Source organism: Microtus oregoni, unplaced genomic scaffold (assembly GCF_018167655.1).
Source record: "Microtus oregoni isolate MIOR12 unplaced genomic scaffold, Mior012 000020F_ref0000438, whole genome shotgun sequence".
NCBI lineage: Eukaryota > Metazoa > Chordata > Mammalia > Rodentia > Cricetidae > Microtus > Microtus oregoni.
The window spans coordinates 14855843-14872024 of NW_024543079.1; the positions used below are offsets into that span (position 1 = coordinate 14855843).

Consider the following 16182-nt stretch of genomic DNA (forward strand, 5'->3'; position numbering starts at 1 on the left):
ATCTACAGAATATGGCATTTAATTTTTTTAGAATGACACTGGTTCTTTTTTTTTTTTTAAATGAAAATGAGACATATCTGCTCCTGGTGGCACCAATCTACTTCAGAGAAGATGATGGGCATGGAAGAAACTCCACATGGAGTTTGCTTTGTTTGTAACAAAAGTAAGCCACTGGGCAAGAAAGTGCCCTTGCCTCAACTGCTGACATTATGCTGTCCTGATTGCAGCCAGCCATATCTCACATTTTTCGGAAGTCACTCGCACTTCCTGCTTACACAGTTATTATTATACTTCTTGGGTCTCTGAGGTAGTTGAAAACTAGACAGTTATAGTTTCCACTGCTATGGGACTCAGAAAAGAAATTCACTAAAGAAATGTTAAGGTTGAGAGATAGCAAAAGATAGCTTTGAATGGTAATACAAGTTATGATAGTAAAATTAGGTATGAGACTTTGGACTCACCAAGATAGGATATGGATTATTTTCTCTGAATTTGTCAAATGCAAAGGAACTAGGCATTGTTGATGTATTTACTGCCTGTATATATTGTATATAGTTATTGTACTTATTGTATATAGTTTTTCTTATATTAGATATAGTCTTATTTTTTATGATTTTAGATAAAGGGGGAAATAGACTGATATTTTATTTATGTTTTAATAAAGCTTGCCTGTAGTCTGGGCCATGTGTGCTGCACATCTGCAATCCCAGCATTTCAGAGACTAAGGCAGGAGGATTTTGAGTTCTAAAGTAACCTTGTTTAGATCATGAGATCCTATCTCAAAAAGAAAAACAATGTAGGTCTGCAGTGAAGTAATCATGTGTTATCAGGTGTGTTATTGGGTGGAGTTGTGCCAGGTGGTGGCACACGCCTTTAATCCCAGCACTCAGGAAGTAGAGGCAGGTGGATCTCTTTGAGTTTGAGGCTAGCCTGGTCTACAGAGCAAGTTCCAGGACAGACTCCAACACTATCTTGGAAAAAACAATAACAACTAAAAAGTCTATTGCAATTAGATTTCCTGAGTGCTTGACTGCAGTATACAAAGACCAGAATAATGCTATCGCCTCAGTGGGTGTCACACCACAGCACTGGACTTTTTCTTTCTTTCTTTTTTTTTAATTTAAGAAATGCATCCAAACACATAATTGTTAAGAGTAACTTCAACTGTAGATTTACTCCTTTATTTATCAATGTTAATAAAGTATGATTCTAGAGGCTAGAGAGATGGCTCACTGGCTAAGAGCACTGGTTACCCTTGCAGAAGACTGAGTTTGATCCCTAGCACCTACATGACAGCTCAAAACTGTCTTTAACAACTGTTCAGTCCCAGAGGATCCATCACCTTCTTCTAGCCTCCACAGGCACTGCATATACATGGTGCAGAGGTACACATGCAGGTATACACCCATACACATAAAATAAAAACACAGATGAGCCGGCCAGTGGTGGCGCATGCTTTTAATCCCAGCACTTGGAGGTAGAAGCAGGCAGATCTCTGTGAGTTCGAGGCCAGTCAGGTCTACAGAGTGAGTGCCAGGACAGGCAGGACTGTGACACAGAGAAACCCTGTCTTGGAAAACAAAAAGAAACAAAAAAGTTTAAAATTTTAAAAATCAATTGCTAAAAATCTGATTCTATCATTTTAGTGATAAAACCCAAACCATCTAGAGCAGTGCTTCTCAACCTTCCTAATGCTGTAACCCTTTAATATAGTTTATGTTATAGTAAACCCGAACCATAAACTTATTTCATTGCTTCTTCTTAACTGTAATTCTGCTATTGTTATGAATTGTAATGTAAATACCTGGTATGCAGGATATCTGGTATACAACCAAAGGGGTTCAAGATCCAACAATCTAGAAAGACTGATAGATGTCACCAGGATGCGGTGGCACACATCTTTAATTCTAGCACCCAGGAGGCAGAGGTAGACGAATTTCTATGAGTTTTAGGTCAGTCTGATTTATATGGTAAGTTCCAAGCCAACCAGAGATACACAGTGAGACCCTGTCTCAAAATAAAATAAAAATAGAAATGAAAAAGAGAAAGAGAGAGAGGAAGGAAGGAAAGTGTCACTCACATTTGATCTTGGCTGAGCCAGTAGTGATGGCTGTGGAACGGGCAAAGAGCTTGACAGGTATTGTAGTTTTGACACGGCGAACCAAAGGAACCGTGACACGAGGTCGCTTCACCGGAACTGCTCTGGGCACAGGCACTGGAGAAAGGCGGCCTCGATAATCAAACAGCCTGCAAAGGCAAATAAAACAGAGGCTGCAGCATGGCCTGTGACCACCAGGAGGCACTACGACACTAGCTTTACCCGTCTAACCTGAAAGGGCCAGAAAGAAGTGTCTGCTTTCAGCGAGCCCTGGTATGAAAAGGGCTTTCTTTACTGGATGCTAAAGTCTAATGAAAACCTTACTATTTCCACCTTATCCCCAGTCAGGCCAGGAGCAGTATGGATGCCCAGTCTCAAGAGACTGACATCCAGACCTGCCTTCTACTCAGATAACCACCACCCCCAACCTTTGATCAGTCTGTAAATGTCAAAACAGCCTAAATCCCCACCTGGAAACAGGTTTGAAAACAGGTGGCCAACCCCTGAACCTTGGTTTTCTCATCTACTTAATGAGGGCTGTCCAAGTTCACTGTCTACCTGAGCGTGCAGAAAGGGTAGAGCATGAGAACCTGATTTAAAACACTTGAGAAAGTATGAAAATGACAGGCAAAAGCTGGATACACACTCAACCATGGCCTCAGACTCTAAGCCCCTTTTTTCTCCCCACCCCCGACCCCGAGACAGGGCTTTCTCTGTGTATCAGTCCTGGCTGTCCTGGATCTTGCCTTGAACTCAGAGATCCGCCTACCTCTGCCTCCCAAGTGCTGGGATTAAAGGCGCCTGTCACCACTGCCCAGCTAAAACCCTTTTTTTCTTTTTGACCACTTCAACGCCTTTTATACTTCAGAGATATAGGTCAAGCACTCAACAGTATTTAAAGGGTGGGTACTAAATTAGACCCAAAGCTCCCAGGCTATATGCTGTTACTCTAGCATATAACCTGGTCCTCTCCAGAAGGGATTCTCTTCCTGAAAATGAGACAGAAACTGAAGGCTGAGTAGGAGAACTGTCCCACCACACCTGCTTTAACCTCAGCTCTGAAAGGAACCACAGCCGTGTCAGGGATACACTCTATAACTACTTTTTGGAGTCATAATACCTGCCATCACTAAGAAACTCAGGCTCCATTTTTTGGTGCTCTTGTTCAAAAGAGTAACAGCTAGGGATCAGTCTCTGGGAATGAACCAATCCCTGACCACATGGGGAGGTGATGGCTTTGACCTTGGTCAGAAATCACTGAACCAGTGAATCCCAAGAGCTTCAGGAGTCCTGAGAGATCATTTGGTGTAAGCCTATCTCACTGGCTAGTAAGTAGGAGAATTTGCAAAGATAGACAATCCATTCAGTGACAGGCTGAGATCAGCATGCAATTCTCCTGACTTCCAGTTATGAGACTTTCCACTGTACCACACTATTTCCTGAAACACACAGCAGAGACAATGGTTCAGAAAAGGTGTTTTTCTTGGAATGTCTGGAGAAGGAAGGAGTGATTTTGATTTAATCTTTACTACGACCTCTAGTCAAGCATATGACCAGGAGCTGGCATTGTGGTTAGTCTTATAATCCCTGCACTCAACAGGCAGATGTAGAAGGATAATGAGTTCTTAAAACTGTTCTCAACAAATGTGGCTGAGGCCTCTGGAATAGACTTCAAGGTTGAAGTCTAGGTAGGACTGACTGGGGATAGAAGGCAGATCACAACCCATCAGGAACTAATTCAGGCCTCCAAATAACTGTGGCCTCTTAGTCATAAGTGTCAGATCAAGCTTTCATTTTGGCTGGGTGAGACTGAACAGAGTTTAAGGGCTCAAGAACTACCTGTGAAGGCACTGTGACTGTTTGTGTACCCCAGCTAGCCAGCTGTGTTCATCCTTAAACTATACACTCCCCTACACTATAGGACTAGAAAAACTACAGTACTAGAAAGAGGCAAGGCAGTCAGAGGGTGACATAAGTGCTCTGGTCCAAGCTCTGTCCCCGATTTGTGAAGCATCCTGAAGCAAAGACCCATTCACACTTCTGTGCTTCAGTTCCCAATCAGGACTCTGTGAGCTACACCAGCAATCTCTTAAGACCCTTCCAGTTTGGCTATTTAATGCCTAGACACGCCCCTTCCCTGCTCACCTGGCACAGAAGTAGTCTTGATAGTAATCATAGTCAAAGCTGTAGCCACTGGGAAAACAAAGGGAGATGGCCACTCAGCCCACTTCTCCATAGGTCCTCATCTCCAAATGTCTTCCTAAATTCTAAACTCAGCACACTGTCACTATCAGCATTTACACCCTCTGTGAAAAGAGGAACCCAACCAATACAGACAAAAAAACCATAGAGCCTCACCTGTATATGGCAGTTGCTGCTCTCTTTAGCCCCTTGGGTCTGTTGGGCTTGGGCTCTCCGGCCATGTTGATGTCTGTGTGGAGGGAAAAGCAGAGTTGGAATGCTGACATGACAGCAGTGTGCCCACATGTCGTCATCGTGCCTCCATGTATCTACACAGTGCACACATGGAACTGAGCTATCTAAAGGTCTTCACTTGATTTTCAAACATTAGAAGAATACTAGGACATCACAGGGATATACCTGGTTGTATATTCATATATATTCTAACACATACGTAAGTCTTCAATACATATTTCAAGTATGTTCATAAAAATCAGATATATATGAACACATACACACCCTCACATATTATATACATATCCAGGTAAGAAAGTTATATACATAGATAACCCTTATACTCAAGTATAATCAGGCTGCTTATAGGCAAAGAAGCCAATGAATACTCATGGGTATTACACTAAACATCTTTATGCCTACCATAGTGCTTAGCCTATAAGAAATATTCATTAAAAAAATATAAGCACATCTGCTTCCACACTCACAAATATTCTCACACACATTATACATATACATGTAAAACTATGTGCTCACATTCTCTACACATTTAATCACATCTGCACATCTCATATTCACTAATACATACATATAGATATACTCCTATACAAAGTATGTGAGCAAGCAAGCACGTGTGCACACATACACACATAAAAACACTGAGGTAGACAACAGTCACTTCATATGTATGTAATCAATAATGCCAAGAACACAAGGCTTCCCTTTAGTCCTTGTGTTCACAGCTCCTCACAGCTTTTAGAAAGGATTCTAACCCCTATCTTCTATATATTGGGGTAACAGGATATACTAGACCATTTTGTTCCTTTTTGCTTTTAACTGGACCCATAAAGCTTGTTATTAAGAGGTTATGACGGTAGATCAGTGAGTGCATTGCTCAACCCACATCTGAGAAGCTGCTTCTTACAATAGACAGGAATTAAAAGACACCCAGGACTGAACAATGTGAGTTCTAAATAGGATGTCTTCACCAAACCACTCCCCTCAAGGCACACTGATCTATGCAGAAGAGGAGGTGGAAAGGCCGGAGCCAGAAGTGATAAGATGATTTCAAAGACACAGTGTCTTCCAGACACAACAGGACTAATGCGCATCTGAACTCAGAAGCTGTGGCAGCACACACAGGACCTACACAGGTTCGAGCCCAACCAGGTTGTAGCACTTAAAGGGGTTAATTGAACAAAGTATCCTTACTCCTAAACAAGAGATTATTTGCAACTGATATCTGCCAGCAAAAGAAAAATTAGTTTGCTCCAGTGTGTTTATCACATACCAGGGCAGACCCCTGCCCAGGAGGAGTTGGCCAACACTAAACTAAATTAATGGTTTTTTGTTTGTTTTTCCTGGAGGGGGGCTTTTTGCTTCATTTTTATCTCTCTGGGTTTTTTTTTTTTTTTTTTGCTTATTTAATTTTCCTTGTTTTTATTCTTATCTTTGAGAGAAAGAGGGAAAAAAAACAAAATTAGATGGGTGGGTATGATCTGGGAGGAAGCCGGGCGGTGGTGGCACACACCTTTAATCCCAGCACTTAGGAGGCAGAGGCTAGAGATCTCTGAGTTTGAGGCCAACCTGGTCTACAGAGCAAGTTCCAGGATAGACTCCAAAGCTACAGAGAAACCCTGTCTCGGAAAAAACAAAGTCTGGGAGGAGTTGGGGAATATTCAAAATATACTGTATGAAAAAAAATTTAAGGGGAAACAAGCTATGAAGAACAGGGAGAAAGGTTTTGTCTAGTAAGCCTGATGGCCTGAGTCTGATCCTAAGAATCCGCATGAAGGTGGGAATAGAGAACCAACTCCATAAAAGCTGTCCTCTGATGTCTCTCTACACAGGAGCCATGATATACATATTCATGTGTAAGTGTATACAAACCTTATTCATTCATTCATTCATTTTGAGACAGGATCCCCCTGTGTAGGCCTGGTTGCCCTGGAACTCACTCTATAGAGCAGGTTGGCCCTGAACTCAGAGATCCACTTGCCTCTGCCTTCCAAGTGTTGGGATTAAAGGCACACGCCATCATACCCAGAAACACAAATAATTTTTAAAAAAGACTCATTGGGAAAGCAAAGACAGGAGAAAGGGGGCCCCTCTAATAATCCCTTATAGGCACTCATTTAAGAATTACAAATATAACTTATATACGTTGCAATCATAAAATCCCAGACAGTAGCTACATAGAGGACAGCAGAGGTTAACTTACCCAGAGTCTGTCCAGCCAGCACCCGTCCATTCTCTCCCAGCACAGCTGCCCGGGCATGGCGCTCATTTGCATACTGGACAAAAGCATAGCCTTTGTGCACAGAACAGCCAGCCACACGGCCATACTTGGAAAAGATGGTTTCCACATCTGACTTCTTTACCACAGCAGTGTTTAGGTTTCCAATGAAGACCCGAGAGTTGATGGACTTGGGGTCATTCTTGTTGGTTACATTGCTGGTCTGAATCTTCAAGGACATGGTATCCACCTGAAAAGATAATGACAATGTGAAACTGGGCTCCCAGGCTAGGCTCGGGGAATGTTCGTGGCCCGTATGTGACTAACCTGGATTGTTCCTTGCCTTGCTCACATTCTCATCCCTATGACACCCATTCTCCCTGTCCCTGCAGCCTGTTTTCTTGTTCCATTATCAACAGTTGCCACTTACTGGCTGCTAGTCTTATACTAGATGGCTTACAATGTTCCCTTATTTGGTACTCACATGGGAAAAACCAACACTGGAAGTTCATGATGCCAGTCAACAGCAAGGTTGGCTTTAACCAGTCTCTTGACTCCTTTTAATTAGCATTGGGTGTTTTTCGGCAGGAAACTAGAAGTTACAGAGAGCTGCGAGCCACCATGTGAGTGCTGGGGGTAGAATCCGGTCCTCTGGAAGAACAGCCAGCCAGGGCTCTCAATCCCTGGGCCATCTTTCCAGCCCTGACTCCATTTTTCTTAAACCCTGTATCTTTTAAAATACTTATCACAAATGTTACCCCGTTTAAAAACTAAATTTAATATTTTTCTACAGCATATCTGTTCCTTCAATGCAGAGCCATAACAAAGAGGACACAAGCTATTTCAAGGGATTTTTGAAGTCCCCTATTATAAAATTGCTTAGTCTGATCTAGATGTACACCTCATCTTTACTAACCCAGCCAATAAAGTCTTTATTGTGCCAGCCACTCTACAAAAGGTGCACTTACTGTAGGCTAAGGGGTAGCATATAATACTGATTGATCCCAAAAACTTGTGGATGAATATATAGATTATTTTACCAGAAACTGAGACTCAGCTTTTTTTAAGATTGTTAACTTGCTAATAAGAGGCATTTAAACACTTTTAAAGCCCATTTCTGTCAGTTTCATCACTGCCTCCTAGAGTTAAAGCCAATTTAAATAGTTAAGATAACAAATTTACCTGAGAATGGTCTTTAATAATTTAATTTATTAGTTATTCACTTTATACTGATTCAAAATCAGTTCAATTCATAAATGAGTTTGCAACTCCTCTTGTACGTGTGTCTATATGCAGGTCAGTAGACAAACTGAATTATCATGCCTCAGGTACAATCTGCCTGCTTGTTTAGTTTTGGGAGACTGTTTTTTTAATCTTCACTGAGTAGGCTGACCTCGCCAGCCAGTAAGCCTACCTCTGCTTCTTCTAGCACTTGTATTACAAGTGCATACCCCTATACTTGACTTTTTAAAATGTAAGTCCTGTTGCCTTTAATCCTAGCATTCAGGAGGCAGAGGCAGGTGAGTTCAAGGCGAACCTGGTCTACACAGTAAATTTCAGGCCAGCTAATTAGACTTGGTCTTTGAAAGGGGGGAATAAATCTGTACCCCACAGAGCCCCTCCACAGAGCCCCTCTGCAGAACTGCACCTTGGCATAAGCACCAAGAGATGTTAATTCCAGAAGGCAAAGTCTGCGGTTTCGTGTTGGCATTTGTACTTACTGGCCCTGTGTTCTGTGTGCAACTCCAATCTCATCTTCTAGGGCAGTTTCAAAAGGTACTAAATAGTCTCCAATCAAAATGTATAAAAACCTTCACCAGCCTGCCTGTTTATTCTACCTAATACTGGGGGAGCGGGGGGCTTTTTTCCCCCAGAAAATTAAGACTTCAAGCTGAAGAAATGTGTAATCTTTATGTACGATCCTAAAGCAAGGTCTCAAAGCTTATCTTGCTGCGACTGAGGAAGAGGCTGGTATGAGCTTTAGAACTGACTTGGCTCATTACTAAGTTTACTTTTACACCAACATTTACAAATCAGTGAAGGACACAAGGAGATACCCATGAACACACCAAATACACTCTCCATAAGCAATAGGAAATGTTTAATGGTCCCCATCTTTCAGTTACAACAATCCTCCTACCTGGATGGTAAGTCAATCAAAGGTTAATTCTGTGTCCCTCCACAAATATAAAGAAACTATAAGCTGCCTATGTGACACTAGGTGACTGATCCTGCTCAAAATTATGCAGAGATGCCACTTTGTTTGGCAGGAGGAAGCCAGCCAGGCCTAGAGTGTAGACGGAGAAAAGAGGGAAGGCAGAGATGATATAGTTCAGATGCATTGGCTGCTGGCTCTGCCGTTTACCTGACAAAGACAGGCAGTAGTGGATTCCCACAGACTGTTAGGAGTGTCTAACATGCTGTTAGTAGGAAGCATTCACTGCACACCCTTGCGTAGTACTGTGGAGAGATTAGCACTCACTGGTTTACTGCACAAGTCTTTCAGGTTTGGCTCTGCCAATCTTTTCTCAACTCACTTGAGCCTTGGGACAATAAATATAAAAGAACCTTGCAAACTGTGGAGAATTTTACAAGATCAAATATTAGTACAACCTATTTATCTGTCTATTCTATTAACACCACTGCTAGTGGGACCACTCTAAACGAGAGTTATGAGCAGACTGGAGTACATTCTTAGGATACCACGAGTCAAGAGTCAACTGTGTCGCCTTGTTCTGCTCTGTAGAAAGGACACAGAACGTTTATGCATGTGGCTGCTAAATGAACATGTTCTGGTACCCAAATCTCAAACTCTCAATCTATATGCTCCCAGCTGAATTTTAAGTATTGCAGGATACTTTGGCATGTAGGCGGTATGCTATTCTGTAGACTCCATAAGCCCAAGAGGACAGACACATGTCTAGGGAGTTGTATAGCACTTGAATTGTATCACAGAGGTGTATGCCATACCGCTTAGCTTTCAGGCCTGGTTTGCTGGTCTGGTCCAAACACCCACCCTCACAAACCAACAACCCCCAACTTAATAAATAGCCCTATTTTATATTTCCCCCTTTATTCCTCTGATCTTTTAAAAAAGACAAAGTAACATGTAACTAAGGCTGGTTCTGAACTGGCTATATAGCCATGGATCATTACAAACTCCAGACTCTCCTGCTTCTCAAGTGCTGGGATCACCAGCTTGTGCCACCACATCAAGATTAACGTGTCTCAGACAGAGTAGGAATCCTAAAAATATCAATATCCATTTCAGTAAAAACTACCTCATTTGATAAAGTATTCCCTACTGCCAGGCAAACCTTGCTTTATAAACTGTGTGACTAAAAGCAAAGTACCAAAAACTCCAAGATTTTTTTTTTATAACAATACAACTGAGGAGAGGTAGGTAGTGGGCATGGGGAGGGCAGAGGTCATACAACAACCACATGTGTTATTAGAGAAATCTGTAATGATAGATTAGCTGGAACTTTGTTTTTATGTTCTTACTGTGGCAATAAAATAAAATAATGGAGAAGAACCTGGCCAGATACCACAGAACAGCCTGGGTTTGGGATGTCCTCCAGCTCTAAGTCTAGGTGTTTTTGTTGTTGTTGTTGTCTTTTTTTTTTTTTTTTTTGCCCTGGCCCTTTGATATCCTCTCTCCCACTCGATCCCTCCAAGCCCCTCTCCCCCACCTCTCTCTTTAAAGACAAAGTCTCATATAGCTCAAGCTGGCCTTAAAGTCTTCCCCCTACTTCTACTTCCCAAGTGCTAAAATTACAGGGATGGGCTATCATACCCCACAAGATCAGGATTTTTGTATTCTATTTTTCCTTTAAGTGAGATGAGCATTCAGGAAAGCATGGAACAGAAAACAAAGACAGCATCTCAAAAACACTGCTATGCTGGAGGAAAACTAGAGGGACTGCCTCCTAGGCCACTGTCTTCACTTTCACTTGCTAGACAAACAACTGCTTAAAAGCTGGAGCCTTACTAATTAAATCCCACCAGGAACAAAAGCTTTGAAATGCAATTACAGCTCAAAGGGATGGGTCAGCTTCTCCAAGTTAGTAAGAAAGAAAATTTGGCAAAAAAAAAAAAAAAAAAAAAAAAAAATCGACCATTTTCCCAAGTTCAAACATTTCGGGCAGAAACTATGTTCTAGAACACAAAAGCCAACACTAGGGGGGGGAAAAAAGAGCTTTGCAAACATACAAAAGTCCTAAAAAGTATGGACAACTCCTAAATTTTTGGTAACTGAGAATCTACCCAAATTCACTGCAGTAAAAAGAGCCTCTGATTCTGAGTACCAGTGCTTCATACATCTCTTCCCATTTAACCTTCACATAAGATTTGTTTTTTAAATAGGAAAATGAGACAAAAGTAATTAGTTAATAAAACAAAGCCACAACTGGAATTCAGGTCTGTCCGACTGAAAAACAAAACAAAAAAGCAGGCATCTACAGGGGCCAGATTGTGTGTGGAAAAATTCTTGAGGTAATAGTTTTTAGGGCAAGAATATTCATCTGAGTCAAACACACACACACACACGCCAACTCCTCCCCCTTTCTCCCCCCCCCCCCCTTGTACAATTCTTCAAGTTGCATAGGACTTTGGTGAATGCCATAGATGTCTGTCTGTGAGGCATTTAGAATCTCATTCTTCCTTCAAATTCTATGTTGAAATCTAATTCTAAGAGTTTAAGAGATAGATCAACAGGCCTTCTGTCCATCCCTCATTGCCTGGTAACCAAGAGCAGCTGAGCCACAGAGGCAGTAGAACTTATGGGCAAACTGCTTAGCTTTCTCCACAAATGGTTATCTTTATCATTAATAGCAACTTTCTTTCTAAAGCACTCAGATAACACCAGGGTTATCTAAGGACAGATGACAATGGAGTCTTTAGAAGGTTATTAGGGCATAAGAACCAACTCTGCATAAATGGGTTTTAGTATCTTTATAATATAAAGAACCTCCTGAGAACTGCCTTTCCCTCTCCACAATGTAAGAAGAGAACAAAAAGACTTGCCCCGATACCTTCATTTTGAACTCTAGAACTTAAAGAAATAAAGTTATTGTTCATAAAATAACAATTTTTGTCATAGAATCACAAAAGGACTAAAATAATATTGCTACTCATCCCCCCAACCCCTTTTAAAGACTGCAGTTTTTTGAAGTTCTAAGATTTATGTAAGGTCAAGCAGCTAGTGAGAGGACCTGACATTCTACAGATTATCTGTAAACCTGACTCTGATTCAGCCATGACTCCCTCATTAGGCTTCAATCCTAATCTCAGATTAAATTAAGCCTAGTGTTTAAACCTGCCCAGGACTGAACCTGTTCCTCTAAGGAGGAGCTGCTACTCTTGGTCTTGTTGCCCGATGCTGCTTAGTCAGTTTTAGCCAGTCATGTTGGGTTACTTCTGGCTTCATTTTCCTGCCTTTGCCCTGAGATAACTCTAGGGCAGCAAGCTGGTAAATAGCTGTCAGTGATAGGAGACTATCTCTGGAAAAAGCTAAGCAATTAGATGGGTCAGTGTCTAGGGACTCCTTTAGCCCAGAGATCCTGGTTACCAGGCACCCATGGATGACAGAACATCTATTAATCTCATTAAACTCATCAGGCCCCCCTCATTAACACTGCCCAAATGATCATTACTGGCCAGACAGAACTAATTTCCCAAGTAGCACTGACAATTTCCACTCCTATGAGAAACTTCAACTCTCATCTAGCCAACCACATAAGGCTTCTAAAAGTATGGAAGTGCAAACTGAACTGGCTACAGATCCATAAGGCTCCACTTTGGCTCAGCTGTTCATGTGACCTGACAAGTCATGTGATTTCTACAAAAAAAAAATTTTTGTTAACATTCTTTTTCTGAAAACAGAAAGCATCTCCCTGATTATCTTTTCAGATCTGTGTAGTAACCAAGGAGGCTAATCAATTTGAAAGTGCTCTGTTTTATCTTTAGTAAATTTTGAAAAAATATAGGGCTGGGCAATGGTGGTGCATGCCTTTAATCCCAGCACTCGGGAGGCAGAGACAGGTGAATCTCTGTGAGTCCGAGGCCAGCTTGGTCTACAGAGTGAATTCCAGGACAAGCTCCAAAGCTACAGAGAAACCCTGTCTTCACCCCCCATAATAAAATAAGTAAAAGATATAGAATTTACATATTTCTATTACTGCCCAAATTCTTTTTTATTAATTAATTAACTTATTTAGTTTTTCAAGACAGGATTTCTCTGTTTAGTCCTTGCTGTTCTGGAACTCACTTTGTAGACCAGACCAGGCTGGCCTCAAACTCAGATCTGCCTGCCTCTGTGCTGGGATTAAAAGTGTGCACACACACACCCCCCCCCCCCCCCCCCGCAGCTACTACCCAACTTCTATACCTCACATTCAAAAACCATTTTGGAGTGTTTCCTGTACTGGCCTTGCTGAAACCAAGTAGAGACTGCTCTCTTGGCTGTCAAGAAGCCCTCTTTCACCATGGTGGCATGGGCTTTTAATCCCACCACTTAAAAGACCAAAGCAGGTATATTTCAGTAAGTCAAGGCCAGCCTGATCTAAACAGTGAGTTTCAGGGCATCCAGGGTTACATGGTTAAGACCCTGTCTCAAAAAATAAAAATTAAAAAAGCCATTTAGGGCACCTAGTTTTTATTATTGTTGTTAGTTTTGTTTTTCCTCAAAACAAAGACAAAACATGATGAAATAGCAAAAAACAGCCCAAACTTCAGAGTCAGGTAGGAGGACTGGGTTCCAAATCTAGTCCTGTCAATTTATGAGCTTGCTCGTGTCCCTCTCCCTCACACTTGCTAGGCCTCAGCATCCTCAACTACTGAGCAGATTTAAACTATTCTGCTATGGCCAGATAGTACCCAGGGAACCGGTGATGTGGATCAGCTTGTAATGGCACTTGCCACCAAGCCTGAAGACCTGAGTTTGTTAGATCCACAGGACATTTACAGCAGAGGAAGGGAATCAGTTCTCAAATGCTGTCCTCTAAACTCCAAATGTGCACCCACAGACTGACTAAATAAGTGAATAAATGTAATTTTTAAGAAAATTGAAGCTAGGGGGCTAGAGAGATGGCTCAGCAGTTAAAGAATACTGACTGCTCTTTTGGAAGACCCAAATCCAACTCCCAGCATCCACATGGGAGTACATATCTGTCTGCAACTCCAGTTTCAGGGCTTCTGACACAGATATACATAGAGGCAAAACACCAATGAACATAAAATAAAAATAAATTATGTTTTTAAAGTGTTTGAAATTTAAAAAATTAAGTCAGGCATGGTGATAGACAATTCCAGCACTCTGGAGGCAGAGGAAGGCTGACCTCTGTGAGTTCAAGGCTAGCCCAATGTGATGGCTATTTTTGGTTGTTAACTTGACTATATCTGGAATTAACTAAGTCCAAGTGGTTGGGCACACCCATGAGAGAATTTTCTTAACTAAACCATCTGAAGTGGGAAGACCCATTTTTTTTTTTTGATTTTTCGAGGTAGGAAGATTCACTTTTAATCTGTGCCACATCTTCTGCTGGCTGCCTATATAAATAACATGGAAGGAAGCACACTTTCTCTTTGCCTGCTTGCTCTCACTTTTGCGGGCAAGTGCATTCCTTCACTGGCATTAGAGCCTACTTCTTTGGAATTCTAGTGTATACTGGGGACCAGCTGAGACATCCAGTCTCTTGGACTGAACTACTGGATTCCTGGACCTTCTGTTCATAGGCAGCCATTGTTGGATTAGGCATTCTAATAAATCCCCTTTCTACATATATAGATTCATTCTACAAGTTCTGTTCCTCTATTATCTAGTATATACAGCAAATTCTAAGACACTCAGGGCTACATGGAGATCCTGCTTCAAAGATAGATAGATAGATAGATAGATAGATAGATAGATAGATAGATAGATAGGTGTGGGGGGGAAGTGGGAGGTCTATCAGTCTAATGTTAGGTTAGGGACTGGTAATGTGGCTGGGTGGCAGTGGCAACGCATGCCTTTAATCACAGTACTCAGGAGGCAGAGTCACGTTGATCTCTGTGAGTTCAATGCCAACCCAGTCTACAAAGTGAATTCTAGGCTAAGTGAGTTCCAGGACAGCCAGGGAAACACAGAGAAATCCTGCCTAGGAAAAAAGAAAAAGAAACAAAACAAAACAACAAAAAGCACAAAGAAACAAACAGAATGTTATGGTTTGGATAACAACAGCCCCAAAGATTCATATACTGAAGTCTTATTCCCCAACTAGAAGCACTATTTTTTAATAACTATACTATGAAGATGACAGTCAGTCTATCAAGGATTAACCCACCCACTGATGACCTCATGGCAGAAACGGCTGTAAGGAGGCAGGCAGCACCTGGTTGGAGCTGTAAGTCATCACAACACGTCTCTGAAGTATGTATCTCACTCATCTCTCGCTCTTTTCTGTCTCTCTGCATCTGGCCACCTTAAGATGAGTACTTTGCTTTACCATGCCCTCTACCAAGACATTCTGCTTTACCAGACCCAGAAACAAAGAACCAAACATGAGTTGAAACTGTGTGCCCAAACAAACCCTCACTTTCCTTAACTGATTTATTATTATTATGATTTATTCATCTATTTTGTCACAGTGACAGAAACTAACACCTCAGATAACCCAATGTCCCATGAAAACAGATTAATCCAGTCGAACACTCTCGGTGCTCCACAGTCCAGTTCTGATGGTTTTTACCTGTGTCTCCCAATGCAGTATTATTTAATCAGAGAGTAAGAGTTAGAATAGAAGGCCTATATAATTCTCTTAACCCTTGTCTTAGTGTCTAGCTAGTACCTACGAACAACAACAGTGTCTCCTCTCCATGCCTGTCAAACTGTCACAGCATAAGAAGGGATTCCAGGCTTTGCATAGGCCACCCACACTCACTTGTGCCATAAGACCCTAGTTCGGGCCGGGCGATGGTGGCGCATGCCTTTAATCCCAGCACTTGGGAGGCAGAGGCAGGCGGATCTCTGTGAGTTCGAGGCCAGCCTGGTCTGTAAGAGCTAGTTCCAGGACAGGAACCAAAAGCTACGGAGAAACCCTGTCTCAAAAAAAAAAAAAAAAAAAAAAAAAAAAAAAAAAAAAAAAAGACCCTAGTTCGGTCCTATTTCACTGTTGTCAGTATGTAAAAGGCCCTGAAGGGACATGTAAAGCAGAAACAGAAGGCTTCAGTCACACTCACTCCACACCATGGTCCAAGTGTGTTTCCCACCTCTCCTGTTATCTTATACACAAATTCGACTTTTGACTGTGGCTTTGGGTGGAAGCTTAGAATCTATGAAACATGCTCCTTAACAATTATGGGGAAATGCAACAAATGATGGGTAGGGAACTATCTTAACAATCTCTAAAACTGACTTAAGTTACTAAGAGAAGTCACCCACAACCCTACCTATCCA

The 16182-nt window shown here is 41.7% G+C and overlaps 1 protein-coding gene across 2 annotated transcripts in view; it reads right to left on the bottom strand.

The window, feature by feature from the left end:
• Raly (RALY heterogeneous nuclear ribonucleoprotein) overlaps positions 1 to 16182 on the bottom strand; it is a 74518-nt gene that overhangs the window by 4188 nt on the left and 54148 nt on the right. The window contains exons 3-6 of one of the 2 annotated variants that reach the window (XM_041670944.1): positions 6735 to 6999; positions 4457 to 4529; positions 4244 to 4291; positions 2081 to 2247 (exon numbers count right to left, since the gene is read on the bottom strand). In XM_041670944.1, coding sequence (XP_041526878.1) covers positions 2081 to 2247; positions 4244 to 4291; positions 4457 to 4529; positions 6735 to 6990 — 544 coding nt within the window. In that variant the 5' untranslated portion in view covers positions 6991 to 6999. The remainder of the gene's footprint in view (positions 1 to 2080; positions 2248 to 4243; positions 4292 to 4456; positions 4530 to 6734; positions 7000 to 16182) is intronic. The other variant, XM_041670946.1, reaches the window with a different exon arrangement.